Below are 16,955 nucleotides of genomic sequence, written 5' to 3' on the forward strand. Positions count from 1 at the left end.
TTCTTTTAAATACGGTGCATCCCTGTGTTTTGGAAGGCACGCAGTGTGGCACTACCGATATTGGTGCCGCGGCTGCACTGCACCACTTCTAGTAAATATGCCCCTAAATGTACGCCAACTCATGCTGATCAAAATCGATCAAGTCTTGAGACTGAGTGCAAACCCACAACCAGGCCTCATTGTGCATGTCAAACTAACCCACAAAGAGAAAGGTCAGATTTAAGAAAAGTGAAAAGCCCCACTACCTCCACCATGTGTACCCCGTATTTAAAATACAGCGTACCATGGTGCAGGGTAGGGGGCAATAACCTAAGAATTTCTGACGATATTGATGTACTGTTCAGTACATAGGGGCCCATTATAAATAGTCGAGCAGGTGTTGAAAATGACAAAAAAATGACACAAAGAAATCTTTTAGATTTCTTTGTGCCATTTTTCAGCTCCCCTAATGGTGGAACACCCCTTTACATACATTATGCCTGGGCACAGGCATAAAGTGGCGCAAGGAGTTATAAAGTGGCGCAATGCATGCATTGCACCACTTTGTAAATCTGGCACTGCGTTTTTGGCCAACTAACAGAACATTTGCGTCAAAAAAATGACGCTAATGCCGTTAGATGGCTCTAGGCCATCTTAAATCTGGGCCTATAAGTCTTTGTCTCTGTGCTTTGAAATCTGGTAAAGTAGGCAATAAGGAATGAAGCAAAGAGCTGCCTTGGGCAGATTAGTAAAATACAGGGAGTGCAGAATTATTAGGCAAGTTGTATTTTTGAGGACTAATTTTATTATTGAACAACAACCATGTTCTCAATGAACCCAAAAAACTCATTAATATCAAAGCTGAATATTTTTGGAAGTTGTTTTTAGTTTGTTTTTAGTTTTAGCTATGTTAGGGGGATATCTGTGTGTGCAGGTGACTATTACTGTGCATAATTATTAGGCAACTTAACAAAAAATATATATATACCCATTTCAATTATTTATTATTACCAGTGAAACCAATATAACATCTCAACATTCACAAATATACATTTCTGACATTCAAAAACAAAACAAAAAGAAATCAGTGACCAACATAGCCACCTTTCTTTGCAAGGACACTCAAAAGCCTGCCATCCATGGATTCTGTCAGTGTTTTGATCTGTTCACCATCAACATTGCGTGCAGCAGCAACCACAGCCTCCCAGACACTGTTCAGAGAGGTGTACTGTTTTCCCTCCTTGTAAATCTCACATTTGATGATGGACCACAGGTTCTCAATGGGGTTCAGATCAGGTGAACAAGCAGGCCATGTCATTAGATTTCCTTCTTTTATACCCTTTCTTGCCAGCCACGCTGTGGAGTACTTGGACGCGTGTGATGGAGCATTGTCCTGCATGAAAATCATGTTTTTCTTGAAGGATGCAGACTTCTTCCTGTACCACTGCTTGAAGAAGGTGTCTTCCAGGAACTGGCAGTAGGACTGGGAGTTGAGCTTGACTCCATCCTCAACCCGAAAAGGCCCCACAAGCTCATCTTTGATGATACCAGCCCAAACCAGTACTCCACCTCCACCTTGCTGGCGTCTGAGTCGGACTGGAGCTCTCTGCCCTTTACCAATCCAGCCACGGGCCCATCCATCTGGCCCATCAAGACTCACTCTCATTTCATCAGTCCATAAAACCTTTGAAAAATCAGTCTTGAGATATTTATTGGCCCAGTCTTGACGTTTCAGCTTGTGTGTCTTGTTCAGTGGTGGTCGTCTTTCAGCCTTTCTTACCTTGGCCATGTCTCTGAGTATTGCACACCTTGTGCTTTTGGGCACTCCAGTGATGTTGCAGCTCTGAAATATGGCCAAACTGGTGGCAAGTGGCATCGTGGCAGCTGCACGCTTGACTTTTCTCAGTTCATGGGCAGTTATTTTGCGCCTTGGTTTTTCCACACGCTTCTTGCGACCCTGTTGACTATTTTGAATGAAACGCTTGATTGTTCGATGATCACGCTTCAGAAGCTTTGCAATTTTAAGAGTGCTGCATCCCTCTGCAAGATATCTCACTATTTTTGACTTTTCGGAGCCTGTCAAGTCCTTCTTTTGACCCATTTTGCCAAAGGAAAGGAAGTTGCCTAATAATTATGAACACCTGATATAGGGTGCTGATGTCATTAGACCACACCCCTTCTCATTACAGAGATGCACATCACCTAATATGCTTAATTGGTAGTAGGCTTTCGAGCCTATACAGCTTGGAGTAAGACAACATGCATAAAGAGGATGATGTGGTCAAAATACTCATTTGCCTAATAATTCTGCACTCCCTGTATATTGAGTAGGGCTCCTTAAAATGCGTATAGTTTATCCACTGGAAAACATCTGATTTCTTGAGGTTGTTCAAGCCATTGCACTATCACTTAATTAAGTTGTCCTGAAAGGGCTTCAAAACTGTTGTTTCCCTACAGTCGCCCTCAGCATTGCCATTGAAAAACATAAGTGAGGGCAATGGACGTCTAGGTTGAACCCGAAAGGGTTGTTGGGGCGGGGGTTAGGAGGGGGGGGGGGGAGTAACTCCTCCATGGAAGCAGGTGGACAGTGCCATTCAAAACACCTGTTTAGTGGATGCACTGGGCTCGTTGGAGAGTGTGGGGGGATTGATATGTCTGAATGTAACACGTCAGAGGCTGAAACGAGCGTGACCTCACTGATTGTTTTGCTTTCGACCCTACAGGGGTCATAGAACAAATCCCCAAAAAATTAATCGGGCACCTACTCTAGCTCCCAGATTCGCAGCCTGGGGTACCTCCAGTTGCCCCCACCTTTTTGCTCTTCCTGCCACTCCACCCCCAAGCAAAGGACCGAGGGTTCAACCCCGTTTTCTTTCTGCTACTTCGCCCTCTGCCCTTCACCTGCTCCCTGAATAGGCAGTAGGCTGCGGGAGTGCTGTGGTTAGGACAGGACTGATGTCACGTGTGGTGGTCAGAGATGAGTGGCGTGGCATTTCCATGACTCCACGATCTATAGGTCACAGCTTAACATCCGCTTTCCTTCTTTTCGTATAATCTGCCCAGAGACCACCTACCATGAGAATGTGTAAATCAGACCAGGGCTTAATTTAATAAAAATAAATAAAGAACTAGGAATTCAAAATTGACCTGAGGTGAACTGTAACTTGAGGGTGTTAAGGGACACAAGTGACCTCCGTGTATGACCTCTTGGAACTACACGCAAAGAATCCCGGGGTGGATTTGGACACAAGAGCGTAGTAATTTTATTCACTCAAAAAGCTAAATGAGTGTTGTCTAACGTGGGATGGGAGGGGGTGGAACCATCTAGCAGGTTTCCAGCGTCACCACCGGTTTTGTAATTAATTCCCAATTAGATTCACTGATGCAAATGTATATCATATCGACATTATGAAGAACTGTCATACATTTGGGCCCTCCTGGACCTCTGAACAGGTATGGACTTATCAGGCTTTCCAGGTTACACTAGGGCCGTATTTATACGTTTGAACCAATTTTTTTATACTTTTTTAGCGCCTCTTTTGCGCTGCTTTTCGACGCAAAAATGGCGCAAACTTACAAAATGCAATTGTATCTTGCTAGTTTGCGCCGCTTTTGCATAAAAAAAAATTACGCAAATGCAGCGTTAAAAAGTATAAATGCGGGCTGTTGTGCTTTGTATTTTGTAAGTTTGCACTGCTTTTCAAAAAATGGCGCAAATGCGGCTCAAAAAAAGTATAAATACGGGCTTAGGTACCTTATGTAGAGGAGCACTACAATGAGCCACCCAGAATAGGCCTAGTGTGTCTGGGTAGGCAGAGCATCCTTTGTAGAACATGCTTACGTAGCTAAGCCGGGAGGTTTTTGTGGCAAAATGAGGACACATCCATAAATGGAAAGACAAACACATTAGCTTATGTTTTATAGAAATATATTTTTGAAACTTCTCACTACAAACCGAAAGGTTTGGTCACAAAAGAGTACATAACGATGTTATCGACTTTACGTGTCAGCTTAAATATACAATTCAATGTTCAGACCGTTTTATATACACATATTTACAATTGTTTTCTGGAATGCCAAAAATGCATAAATAAATTTCATGACAAAAAATTATCATAACGGCTGAAAAACTACAACATGAGAGGCATTTTGGTCCATAAAACTATTTCTAAAAATAGAAATCTTTATAGCAGCAATGCTATGTCAAGCATCTGAAATGGGTGATCATGAGCCCATATCGATTTTAAGAACCAACGATATCTTACAAATATACAGCATCTTCCAAATATGGAAGAGGAATTCAATGCCCCAGTAGTAGCCCTCCAGTAAGAGTCAGTCACAAAGATGCATAAAGTCACTTTTGTCCAACTGTGGAACCCAACACCGCAGATGGACACTTTTCACACAGCAAACCCTATCGAAAGCTCAACCCACTCCAGTATAAAGCTTTTGAGCCACAAACACCTTAGGGTTAAAGGCACATTGCATACATTCTTTCCAACAATTCGCCCATCCTTGTGCAGGATTTTAGTCGTAGGACGGGAGCCTTCATTTTGGCAGCCATCGTGTCCGGCCTGCATGATGTCAGCACCTCTTTGGGAAACAAATGTCCAGACTGAGTGTGTTGCTCAACATCAAAAGGTGATTCTGACATTAAGGCTGCAGAGCTGCCTTTTTGAGTATGTGCAAAATTTCATGCCGTAGGTGGTTTGTTGTATCTGAAGTCTTTAGAGGAAAGTGTCCATGGGAGGGGCGTATGAGAAACCTAGAAAGGCCTCGGCAGCTTCCTTGACACTGGCCGTGATGAGTATGCTGTCAGCAGATTGGCCAATGGAGTTTGGTACTGGCTCTTCCGTGAACTCGGGGTCAAAGTGCTGCAAGTCATTGGGGCCACTCTGCAGAACAAAACAACAGCAGGTAAATTATGCAGCCTTAAAGATCACAGAGCAGAAACAGACGCTATCAAGCAAATTCACAATTTATCTAGGCCCAAGTTTTTTGGAGCAGGGTTTAAGTAAACAGCAAGTCTTTATCTGCCCAATAAGCATGTATTAGATCAGGTAGCACTGTGATCCCTTTTCAGTAACATAAGAGCATCAGGGTGCTTTTGAAGGGTAAACAAGTATTTGCAAATCCAAAAGAACTCGCCATTGGGCTTTATTGGCTTTGCTGATGCTTTTTGCGAATGCTTTATGATGCCTGGCTTTTCCCTCTCCCCACACAGCCCGATGTTGTGCAGTGTCATCAAAATAAATTAAAAAGGTGCAATGACACGAGCGCTGCTCTGCTGATGATCATGTAATTCCACTGATGCTTGAATGCATGATGTCGACACTAATGTGCACACCAGCAGCATGGCACTGGCACAGTTTGCATCAATGTCCTATTAAAGATGGCAGACCCCACTTGGATTGGCAAATAATAAAAAAAAAAAAGCCCATGTAAGTTCTTGGTAAGCTCATAATAGGTCTTTTGCAACGCAACACTGCGCTCTGTGCTAGGTTTCACCTAAAAATGTAAAACTATTTTACTGTTCCAGTGCAGATTTCCTTTCCCTCACTCACTGTGCCACCATAGTCTATGCCCAAATGTGGGACCATGCGTGTCTTCCCTGTAACAAGATGTTCTACCTTCAGCACCACCCTCTGATTGGATCTGTGCCCCCATTATGTAACATGCAGCACCGAAAAACATACAATTATCCTAAGTGAGTGTCCTTACCACGTTAGGGTTGAAGGGGGGTGTAAGCTTCTTATTGTTGAGATCATCCCAGTTAATTGGGGTGAAGAAGATGTGGCCTTTAATCTCCGTCTGTTGGAAAGAACACATGACAGATGATCAGTCCACCTGAAAGGGACACGATTAGCCTTAGAGGTATACTATTAGCACACTCGTGACGCTTTAAGCTCCACTTACAAAGTCATTCTTGGCACCGATGCGCTTTGTCCTGTCCTTCTGCAGGAGGCCCTCCAAGAGGTGTCTGGCAGAATTGGTTATGTTTGGTTTCAGCTGCAGTGGCTTGTTCAGTATGTTATCGTACATCTCTGCTGTGTTCCTGCTGTAAAATGGAGGCTGGGAGAAAGAAAAAAAAAGTGTAAAACTACAAATATACGTCTAAAAGTTGTAACAGTCTTCAAAAGAGGGCTGATAGCCTAATTATGTACAAGTCAAACTCTCGGAAAATTCCCATTAATCTAACCAAGTGTAGCAACCTCGAACCATTTCCAGGGTCGGTTATGTGACTACGGTCTTGCTTTACTTAACAGGGCTGCAGATACAAGACCCACCGTTTGGAGGCTATGTAGTTGTGAATTTGGTACACCATCAAGGGCTTAAAATCAATCGACAGCTATCAACTGCAGTAAGTGTGGGGTATACCGGGCAAGGAAGGATAGAGGCACTGCCAGTTGGAAAAAGGCCGCTGTCACAATTGTGTGCAACATACCAGGGTCCTATTATGAAAGGATAACTATGGCGGAAAGTAGCATAGCTACTTATGATCAGTCTAACAACGGTCAGGACATGTGGACTCACTCACTCAACACTTGCCAAGCATGTATGAGCCATCTACCAGTCGGTACGCGCAAGCGTGTATGCTGAAAACAGTGCATGATGCAAACCCAGGGCAACGGACAGTCTAAAACCCGAGGAAGCTCAACTTACCAGGCCATATAGCATTTCGTAGAGCACAGCTCCAAGGCACCACCAGTCGACTGTTCGATCATAAGGCTGCTTGTGGAGAACTTCTGGGGCAAGGTACTGTTGAAAGAGAAGATCACAGGTTTGTTAGTCAAGCCACTAGAAGATGGAACACGCACTCTTAAACAGAAAGTCACAACTTTGCACAACAAATAAAAATCGAGTGTTTGCAGTGCAGAAACGTCAGTCTACAGGATCATGGGGCTTCAATGGCTATGACCAGCCTTATGGCATTTGAACTGCAAAGTCGTTTGCACGTGTTTACACAAGGGGTAAACGAAGGTCGAGGGAGGGCTGTACCCATGCCTGATTTAAGAATGCCAGGGAATATAGAAATTAACATAATTTAGCTTATTTATAAGTAACTATGCTTTTTGTGGAGGTCCTGAACACCTGCCATGCATGCGGCCCTCTGAACAGTGATCATCATCCCTAGGTTGCACCGTGGCAGTATGTCAAATATAGAAAAATTGGTATCATGTCAAACATTATTTGCAACAGAGCATTAACTGTGTGTGCTATCTCGACCGCTGTTGCAAGGGTGCCAGTGGCCCCGTGATATCAATAAAGTGAAATGCCATCTTTGCTTACCTCTGGCGTGCCACAGAAGGTGGACGTTGTGCTGTTTTGTTCGATGTTTTCTTTGCACAGTCCAAAGTCAGTCAAGATGATGTGGCCTTGAGAGTCGAGCAGTATGTTCTCTGGCTTCAAGTCCCTGAAAGAATTAAAGTACAGCATGATTCAATTGTTGGAAAAGTATATTTGATGTATATTTAACAGAATTTAGCATTTATCCGTAAGCTGAAAGTTCATGCAACCCCTATTCAGAAGCCACAAGGGTCTTAAAGACTGAGCATGTGAGTTATAGGGATTGAGAGTGCTGAGGGAGGACAGGACGTGTGTTTTTCTAACTCATGTTTAGAACAGATGGGTTAAAATACTTGTATGACCTCTGAAATGTATTATGACCAAAAATAACACATTTGGCAAAGGGTACAGCAGGTCATAAAGTTTCCAAGACATACTAGTGCAGGCTCGCTCAATGATGGAGGGGAGTCGGGGTAGGTCGAGAGAACTACGGAAAACAAGAGCCCTTAGCAACAGCTTACAATAAATAAACAGGTAATTGCCGCTCACCTGTACACTATGTTCAGTGAGTGTAAATATCCCAGTGCACTGGCAATTTCAGCAGCATAAAAACGAGCTCTTGGTTCCAGGAAGCACCGTTCCCTCTGGAGATGGTAAAACAGCTGCAGGAGACAGAAGACAAGATTTTTTTACTCGTTGTGCCAAGCACAGATTAAGCAGTACATCGAGTTAGGTCTAGACACCAAGCTGAGAGGGATAAGGCTCGAGACAATACCCGGAAATGGACTGGAGCCAGAAGCAAACAGAAACCTGGCAGGCTATGACGGGACGGTACATTCCAGAAACCACCCACCTCAATTTTAACTTTGGACAGGGCAACAGACAGGACAGGAAATTCAACGAGACAGGAAATTAAAAAAGAGCGCTCACCTCGCCACCGTTGATGTAGTCGAGCACAAAGTACAGCTTGTCTGCTGTCTGGAAGGAGTAGTGCAGGCCGACCAGGAAGGGGTGTTTGACGTTCTTCAGCAGGACATTTCGCTCAGACATGATGTGCTTCTCCTGGAAAACAGAGGGCCGGAAGTGGAGGTTAGTTTTAGATCAGAGGCTAAGAGACCTTTCACTGAAGACATCTAACAACATGGTGGGGGAAACCTACCTCTTTCTTCTTCAGGATAGCCTTCTTCTGCAAGACTTTAACCGCGTAGAACTGTTCGTCTGTTTTGTGCCTTGCTAGAAGAACCTTCAAAAAGAAGCACAAAGGCCATTAGAAATAAGACCCAAACAATGCAACTATAACTGATGGTGTAGCTGCAAACATCACAGACATACCACTAAAAAAATAATACATTTGGTTTTCAGGGGGTGGGGGGCACAGCACGGAACCTCTCTTCTCCGTCTATCATGTGCATCGGATAATTTACTTTCATGCAACCCGCAACCACTGCATTCTTTTGCAGTCACAGTCCTCTGAATTGACCGACAAGTGGTCTATGTGGGTGATGCACAACAAAAGAATGATTTTAAATACTACGTGGCATTCAGGGAACATACCCATTCTAAACTTCTAAGATAGCAATTTCAAAGCTGCGTACTCATGATATCATTAGGTAAAGAAGACCTACCTTTCCAAAACTGCCTTTTCCAATGACTTTCATGAAGTGGAAGTCTGTCGGCTTGGCGTGGGGATCTGAGGATGGCCCAAGGTTGATCTGTTGCGATGGGCTGGGCTGGAGAAGAAACACAACGGTAAATATACGCGACTTAATGCATCTCATTTCTACTCTGCAGGTACAGTTTAGATGCGTGGTTTACTAAGGAGGTCGTAATGTATCTAATGGCCACTTTGTCAATTGATGTTTAGGGCTCAGACATGCAAGCGAGCGCGGAGGCTGCGGTACAAGAAGGCGTGACATTTGAGAGAGGCTAACTAGAACGCGCGTCCACCCATCCCCGCTGGAATGTCTTCTGCTGAGAAGCAGGTCAGTTGGACATGACACTTACCGGTGGTGACGGGTTGTCGTTCAACAGTTCGGGCTCAGGGGTTTGGGAGATGTTGAGGATAGACTGTACGTCTGGGCTGCAAAAGAAGAAAAAAACACATTAGAATTGAAAGCTTCTGATCGGAGGAGTTACAAGCATGCAGCAGAATGAGGGTCGCGGGGGAGAGGGCGCCGGTCCTAGACGAGTTAGTATAATAGATTGTGAAATGCAGTGTCCTTGCAAGAGTTACACGCAATGTGCTTACAGGCAAGGGGTAGCCCCTTCCGAGGTGAAAGCTACAAGGGGTTTTGACACTTCATAAAAGAAAAAAAGGACAGCCCTACTAAAACCCCTGTGAACGCGGCCACTACAACACGTTTGCACATTGGCAGCCGGCCTAGGAAATGCCCCACTATCGTTATAGGGTAGAAAGGGACATCAAGGATAAAAACTCTGAAAATATTAAAATACCTAGTGTCGATCACCGTGTTGTACCCCCCCCCCCTCCATTTTCTGTCTGTAATGTAAACTGTTTATATTGTGATTTACTCTTCAATAACTAAAGTTCGATTACAAAAAACTGTCCCCTCAGAAAACTGAAAAGCAGCAAGTACTGGAAGTACTTCTGCAGCTACAATGCAAGATGGATGTATTTAAAATATAATGCAAGATAACTACAAACATTTTGAAAAATAATTGTATATTAATATATCGCATATGGCTATCTTACAAACCTGGGGGAACAACTCCCCTGGGTTTGTTTACAATGCCCAGGGAATTAAAAGATGAGAAACGGGCAGAACTATTTACAGTAGGTTTTATCGCAAGGCCCATAGATGCCCTGAAGGTGGCGAGTGCCCGCTGGGACTGGTGCACTTCACCCATCACAAGCAGAGCATGTCACCGATACGTCTGTGACAGATACTTTCCATCCAGCCTCTGCAGACCTGGTGGATCTTGTGAAACGCGAGCCCTCTCCAAACATCGCATCCAAGATGGTTTTAAAAATAAATCGCCGTACTTGTCCTTGAGGCTACATCAACCCCTGACATCTCGCGTTACTCACTCGCCCTGTAGCCGTGAACTGATGTGTAATAGTGTAGCTAGTGTGTCTTGGGTCTGATGCGAGAGAAGGAATGTGCAATCAATAACTCCCCCCCCCCCCAAAGGTTTGAAATAAGCATCAATAATCAAGGCTCAGTGAACCCCTAATGAGTCTAGGCCCCGGTGCCACTGCACCTGCTGCACCAATGGAAGCAACGGTGCTACTGATTTGCAGTGCACACAATAGTGGGACTTACTGTTTGCAGGCATAGGAGTTGGTGGCGATCTTCTGGATGAAGTCGTTGAGTCCCATCCTTCTCTGTTTCATGAAAGCTGCAGAGCAAAGGCGAAAAAAGAGACAGGGCATAAGAGAGGAGCCGCGAACCCAGGAAGTTCCAGTAGAACAGACACAGACAACGCCGACACAATTCGAATGAAATATAAAATAAAAGGAACTGAGCGCGAAATGCAAAAACATCAAGATGTAACCTCGAAAAGGAGGCAATACCAAAAAGCATAAGCCCGATTTTTTTCAAACAGAAGCATCCAGAAATCAAATAAGGCGCGAAAGTGCAGCAGGGTCCTGAGGGTCTCAGCGATTAGAGTCCAATATTGCATCAGTGAAGAGCAATCCGTGCTGGTTGAGGGCACTCACCGATGAGGATGGCCACCATACCCCGCATCTTGGAGTAGGTGAGGGCGGGGGGCTGTGCTGCAGAGGGTACAGAGGCAGACTTGACGGTCATGGTCGGTTTACGGAGGTGATGAGTTAGCTGTAAGTGCGTGTGGATGGTCCGGAGGATGCCCGGGCGCCGCCTGCAGCAGAGGCGCAGAGCTCGAAGAAGGGATGCAGTTGTCTGAAGAGAGGAGACCGAGAGCCTCTTTTATTAGATGCTCAGGGCAGGGGCGGGGCCAAAGCTGTTGGTGGGCGGTCCCACACCCACAAAGAGCGGAGACGGGCGGGGCCGCCCGGAACTGCCTCTGGTCGGCTGCCTGGCGCCTGGCCACCGGTCCCGCCCGTTGATTGTGACGTCGAATGGCGGGGGCGGACGGAAAAGCCCGGCGCCTCTCGTCTAGTTCCTCCTAGAACTGAGGGACAGGCGAGGCGGAAGAAGCGAGCGCCTCCTGTCACCTTGGACGGCGCAAGCCTCGGAACCCGGTCGCCACGCGCGTCCGCTCTGGCGAGTCTCGCGCACCTGGTACAGAGCGAGGCCAAAGCATGCAGCTGTTCTGCAAGACAATGTACACTAGGGCCTCTTCTCTAGCGTTGCCACTTTCACTGACCCGTGCACTCTCGTGGCAGTGCCTGCAGGCCGCACGGATAGTGTATGAGCAGGTCAGCTTCTTTCTTTTTTGTTTTACAAATTTGCCCCTTCCTCGCGTGCAAGTATATAGTACTGTTAGCCAACATCTCGGTGCTCCTCATCAAACTTCAACGGTTTATGGCTGAGTCAGCATAAATTCGAATTTGCAGGATACGCAATGAGCTAAAAATGTCAAGCTGTTCCCAATTACTAGGGGTGATTCTGCAGCTTGAGAAGCGATTTTATAAATAATTTCAGGAATTGCAAAGTCCGCTTTCCAAGTTGGGGTTTCTGGAGTCCCCACGGACAGCGAAAGTAGGATGGTTGCCTCATGAGTACTTAAGTTAGCGTGCATACAGTGCATCTCAGACTTAGCCTACAGCCAGTGCACAGGTGGCCCGCATATAAACTGCGGCATGTATACATACTGCACGTGCTGATGTGCTGGCCGGTCGTAAGAGGACAGCATGACTGGGTACAGTCTTCCGATGGCCCTTTTCCTTGGAGGACATTCCCAGTATTGTCGCTTGTAGTGAATTGAGCTTACGGCTCCTTCCCTGATCCTTGTGGGGGATGTTCCTCCCATACATAATACATCGTTTTAGGGGACCACCTGCGTTACACCTACCGGCCACTTACAAGTTCCAGCGGGTCAACTCAGCCTTCTACTCTTCATAAGTAGCTACACGGAGTTACAATAGCTCCAAGAATGCGTTTAAGGGGAAAGTGCGCTTTGAAAACATAGCTCGTGGTATGTATATTATATTGCTGCAATAGAGGTTCGACCTGCCTGTAAACAAGAGTATCTGTTTACATGTTCTGCCCGCGATCTGGGGCATAGCATTGGATAGTGCCGCAGGTGTAGTGGCACCGGGGCCCAAAAGTATGAGGGTCTATTGTACCCAATAATGGCCGCAGGGAGGGGAGGGGGCATGTCGCTTGCTTTTGTTGAGCCCCGCTCACAGCACCCGCTGCCCCTTGTGAGTGTGCGGACTGTGAAAGAGTTGCCTCACTCCCGGCTCTCACTGCAGAGCAGAGCCCGAGGCCGCTTTATGCTTCCCTCCCTGAGAGGACTGGGAGGTCAGAGGCGCGCCCTGACCATGTCTGTGGCCGGGGGAGGGAATATACTGTGGGGTCGTAGCACAGAATATGTCCCTCTGCCACCGGCGGCGAGTGGTGGTGGTGGGGTTTGTTGAAGGGCACGCACAAAATCATACTTCACAAGATCACTGTTCTTGCATGAAAACGGAATTTACTAAACCTAGCCAGGTGTCTACCTATCTTTGGTGCAGCAGGTGCAGTGAAACTGGGGCCTATTGCATCGTGACACTGCTGTAGTTTACTACCACAGAAGCAGTCAAAGGGGGCATTTTCCTTGGTCGCACCATGGACCAAGGCATGCTTGCTACGCTATTGAAAATTGTCATTGATCACATGGCATGCCCTCTGTCACCTGCAAGGTACACAACTTGAGCACTATCGGGGCCATAACAACGTCATAGCACAAAGCAAACACAGGAAAATCAAAGAAACACAACGGGCCTCAGTATAAGAGTCCGCACGCCATCACACTGGCAACGAATTGCGGGGACAGAAATGTGATAGAGGAGCACAGTGAGGCCCTACGCTAATTCTACTGGTTGCCCCAAAGTAAAAAAAGTATCTAACACACTAATGACCAGGATTCAGTAGGCCTCTCAGGCATCGGCGCCCCGGTGCCACTGCACCTGCGGCACCAATAGAAGTTACCCCCTGGCTGTTGGGTAAACACTCAGAACTGACAGATGCCACACATAACAAGGAGTCCCGTGGCAGTTCTGAAAGGTGCTGATGAGGCGAGTGGCTTCGAGGCCCTTGCTCCTGCCTCGGCGCCGCGTGAGTCTGTTTACCTCACTCTGCAGAGGGCGTGGCTCGCTCATCACCGGAGGGCGTGGGGCCAGGGAACACAGGCCGGGACATCCCGAGCCTGGCGCGGTATGGACTACTCCCATTGCACGGGGAGTACTCACAAGGGTACTTAAACAACAATTCTGGCTGTCACATACTGGAGAGTGAAGGAGTGAGATCTGTAAAGCAACAGATCACTACAGTACCATAATGTTCCCAAAAGTGAGTCCCACCAAACAAGCCCGTTGGCTTTTAAACGACAATATACTGTATTTCTACCAGACTGACAGAATAGCTCAGGAATACATGCTTAAAATAAATACAGCTGGCGAGGTAAGCAGCGGGATGCCACCATTAGGGAAACTCAGTTGAGCGCATTTTTTCCTCAAACAGCTTCATAACAGAAACTCCCCTGCGACGCTGAGGTTGGGTTGTTTGGGTGTCACCCCGGAGGGTCCCAGACCACTATAACACAGATCAAACAAAAAAAAACACGTCTCCAAAACCCAACCCCCTCAGGGAACGCCTTCTATTTACCTTTTGGTAAAGTTCTCTGCAGGGCTCCTCCAGCTGCAGCCGGCTGTATTGAAAGCCTGGGTTTGGGAGGAAGTCAGGGACGGTGTTGATGGGCGGGGAGCTCAGGATGGTACAGAGGAGGGCAGCGCCGCCCATGGGCCGCCAGCACCTCTCAGAGCATCCCCTGATCCTCGCATTTACATTCCACTTCCTGCCCCTTGTTTATTCTAGCGAGGGTGTGTGTGGCGGGAGATGAACGATACTCATCGGTATGCCAATGGCTCGTGAAAGGGGAGGGGGATGGCCATGTATAGAAATATTATCCCACCCCAAACACATTCACACACCACCGCCACGACCTTTTTTCACATAGCGCACACTACCCCTGGGCCCACCAGGTAACGATAAAGTGCCCCGTCAAAAATAGCTCATTTATGCACTGAAATAAAGAATACAAGTCAAAGGATTGTTTTTTTCGTTTTCCTTTCTACGGAAAGATTGTTTGCGTAGTAAGAAATATGCATGCATTTTCTTCTATACCACCTAAACCTCGCAGTCAAGAGAAACGTGGGAACGTAAGAAGAGAAATACTTTTAAAAAACAGGTTGCTTTGTGCCACAGGCTTTCTTGTGACAAGAGCGGGCGTAGAAATATATAGATATTTAAATCTGAAAATAATAAAAACATCTGCTTGCACAAAAATAAAGCGTCGAGTCGAAAGACCGGCCCCTCCCCCACTCCTCAATGTTGTGATGGAACATCGTGGCATTGCCCCTTCCCCCTCCTACATCTTGTCTCCCCACTCCCCCCGCCTGTGGCCCTGGGCATCAAAGTGCGATCAAGCAGCCAGGGAAGCCAGTTTAGACAGGGTCTCTAGGGGAGGGGGTGACCCACCAACTAACTGGCTGTTTCTGGACACCTCCAAACTAATCGCGGGTTTTCGTCAGAATCAATATTGAAAGGGAGGGGGAGAAGGGGGCTCCGCCATTGTATGGAACTCCATAAAGCTTAAATGCTCGCTGCACAGATCCGCAAATAACCCTTTCCCAAACAAACCAATCGCTCGGAGTAAATGGTGCGACAGTCTGACCAGTCCGATGCAGTTCAAGCCGAAACCAGTCCCGTTTTGGCGAGAAAAACAAGTTTTTCTCCCTGTGGCCTCCATTTTGACTGGCTGGCCCTCCTATATGGAGGCATTTCTCAACTTCCCACATTCCCTCACACATCACTAGCAGAACAGCAGAAACCTACCTTTCAGGGTAGACTTTTGCTCGTTGGTCCTCATCCTTCTTCTGCTGGTGGGGCTGGGCAAAAAAAGAAATGAATAATAATAAAGGGATTCTTGCTTTAAGTCCACGTCTCGCCTAAGCACCTCTCCGACCTGTTGGATAGGAAGGAGCCCTGCCTGCGGCTGCAGTCAAGTTTATGAAGCTCAATTAAGGGCAATTTACATGCAGATGATAAGTTAACAGCAAAAGATTGGCTCGCCCTCTCTGCCCATAGCCTCTCGGTGCCAACGCAGCTTACACAACCAAGAGGGCAGTTATGTGCCCTCGAAGCCAAACGATGGTAATAAAACAAGAATGGCACACTTTTTTCCGATAACGGTGATTTATAAGTAAACGAAGCAAGCTAAAAGTACATATGCAAACTTTGATTAAGTCTACCTCCCACCCCCCTTTAAAAAAAACTTACAGACGTACAGTGAGGGTGGGCGGCTAAAGCATAAGGGGAGGTGAGATGGCAGCTCCTAGAAGCAGACAGATGAACACCCGTCGTGGCGCCGGCTCCCCGAGCTTCTCTAGCAAACTTGTCATTTGCATTGAAGGCACAATGGCTTTTTTTCCTCTCCCGGACGGATGCAAGAGGGTGGAGCGCGCGCCCCCTGTGCAATCCTGGCAGCCTGCACTGACTGCTTCCTTACAGGAAAAATACAGATATTTTTACATTTCACTTATGAGCCTTCCTCTCCGCTTTTTTTTTCAATACTTCGAGCTGCCTCTTCGTTTGACTTTTTTTTAAATTTTCCAGTTTGCTCGAAGAGCCCAGCCTCCGGTTCTATATATTTCTTTCAGAACTACATCGAGACTGTTGTCAGCCACAGGGGGCGCTCGCGCCTTATCTCTGATACCTGCCGAAAGTTGAATTTCGGAATAATTTTTCGAAGCCTGTGTCTTAAGCTATGTTGTTTGAGCATTTATGGGGCTCTGCGTGTCCACTGAATCTGCCAAAATGAGAGAGGAAGGTGCTTACTGCCTACGGGAGACTCCCAAAGACACTATAAAGTCAAGCGAGGCCATATAGTGCTTAACAAAGTCGCAATAAGGATTTAAGAACGGGTGCTCCCAGATAAAACAAACATTGCCACAAATCTCACTTATGCCACGGCACATGTTCTAAAAATAGACGAACAAATAAATACAAATATTAAGAAAAAAATAATTGTCTCTAAACTGTCTTCTGCAGAGAATAACTCATCTGCATTCGCCTCTTCTGAAATCAGTGTTCACAAACAACCCTACTCCTTACCCCAGTCTTTATTTTTGAAGGAGTCACATTTCTGAGACATAATCTATCCGGAGAAAGTCCCGTGAGTACACTACATGTCCATCTATCCAGATAGGGCACCTTGAAGTGGGTGACATTCCAAGCATGCTCCTGCTTTTTTTGTTTTGCCCCCTTCATGGCTTCGGGCTCCAACCACGCCAGATCCTAGCTTTTTGGTACAACCGAGTGTGCCGAGGATGCTTCAGGATGGAGAGTGGATGGATGTGAGGCTGGCATGGTCCAGGCAGTTATGGGGTCATGCCCGGCCCAAGAGCCTCGGGGTGCTGTAGATTGCTTCCCTCCTGTTACTTATGATTATGCTGTCACCAGGCTGCTGTTATTCAATGGCTAAAGCAGTGATAGCATTTCTGGAACATTCTGGACACTGAGTATATCCTGTCCCTTCCG

The 16,955-nt window shown here is 46.5% G+C and overlaps 1 protein-coding gene across 3 annotated transcripts; it reads right to left on the bottom strand.

Annotated features, from left to right (window-relative positions):
- Positions 1-3,890: 3,890 nt before the first annotated feature.
- On the bottom strand, positions 3,891-15,833 carry SGK1 (serum/glucocorticoid regulated kinase 1). Of its 3 annotated transcripts, XM_069235196.1 has the most exons (13): positions 15,704-15,833; positions 15,252-15,304; positions 10,551-10,626; positions 9,271-9,346; positions 8,892-8,996; positions 8,426-8,509; positions 8,197-8,328; positions 7,816-7,928; positions 7,270-7,393; positions 6,643-6,738; positions 5,896-6,051; positions 5,701-5,790; positions 3,891-4,874 (listed from the first exon to the last, which is right to left on the bottom strand). In XM_069235196.1, the coding sequence occupies exons 2-13, from the start codon at positions 15,283-15,285 to the stop codon at positions 4,707-4,709; spliced, it is 1,254 nt and encodes a 417-aa protein (XP_069091297.1). In that variant the 5' UTR covers positions 15,286-15,304; positions 15,704-15,833; the 3' UTR covers positions 3,891-4,706. The 3 variants fall into 3 exon arrangements, with proteins under 3 accessions (XP_069091297.1, XP_069091298.1, XP_069091296.1); XM_069235197.1 differs by lacking the exons at positions 15,252-15,304; positions 15,704-15,833 and adding an exon at positions 14,022-14,080; XM_069235195.1 differs by lacking the exons at positions 15,252-15,304; positions 15,704-15,833 and adding an exon at positions 10,949-11,161.
- Between the last annotated feature and the right edge of the window lie 1,122 nt (positions 15,834-16,955).

The sequence above is a fragment of the Pleurodeles waltl genome, chromosome 5 (genome assembly GCF_031143425.1).
Source record: "Pleurodeles waltl isolate 20211129_DDA chromosome 5, aPleWal1.hap1.20221129, whole genome shotgun sequence".
Classification (NCBI taxonomy): domain Eukaryota; kingdom Metazoa; phylum Chordata; class Amphibia; order Caudata; family Salamandridae; genus Pleurodeles; species Pleurodeles waltl.

Bases quoted from the DNA above. Each gene is read 5' to 3' on its own strand.
- SGK1 (XM_069235195.1), bottom strand. From the start codon at position 11,039: ATGACCGTCAAGTCTGCCTCTGTACCCTCTGCAGCACAGCCCCCCGCC. The intron at 7,394-7,815 runs GTGAGCGGCAAT...TAATTCTTTCAG, and splicing joins TCACTGAACATAGTGTACAG to GGACTTGAAGCCAGAGAACA. The intron at 6,052-6,642 runs GTAAGTTGAGCT...TCTTTCTCCCAG, and splicing joins ACGAAATGCTATATGGCCTG to CCTCCATTTTACAGCAGGAA.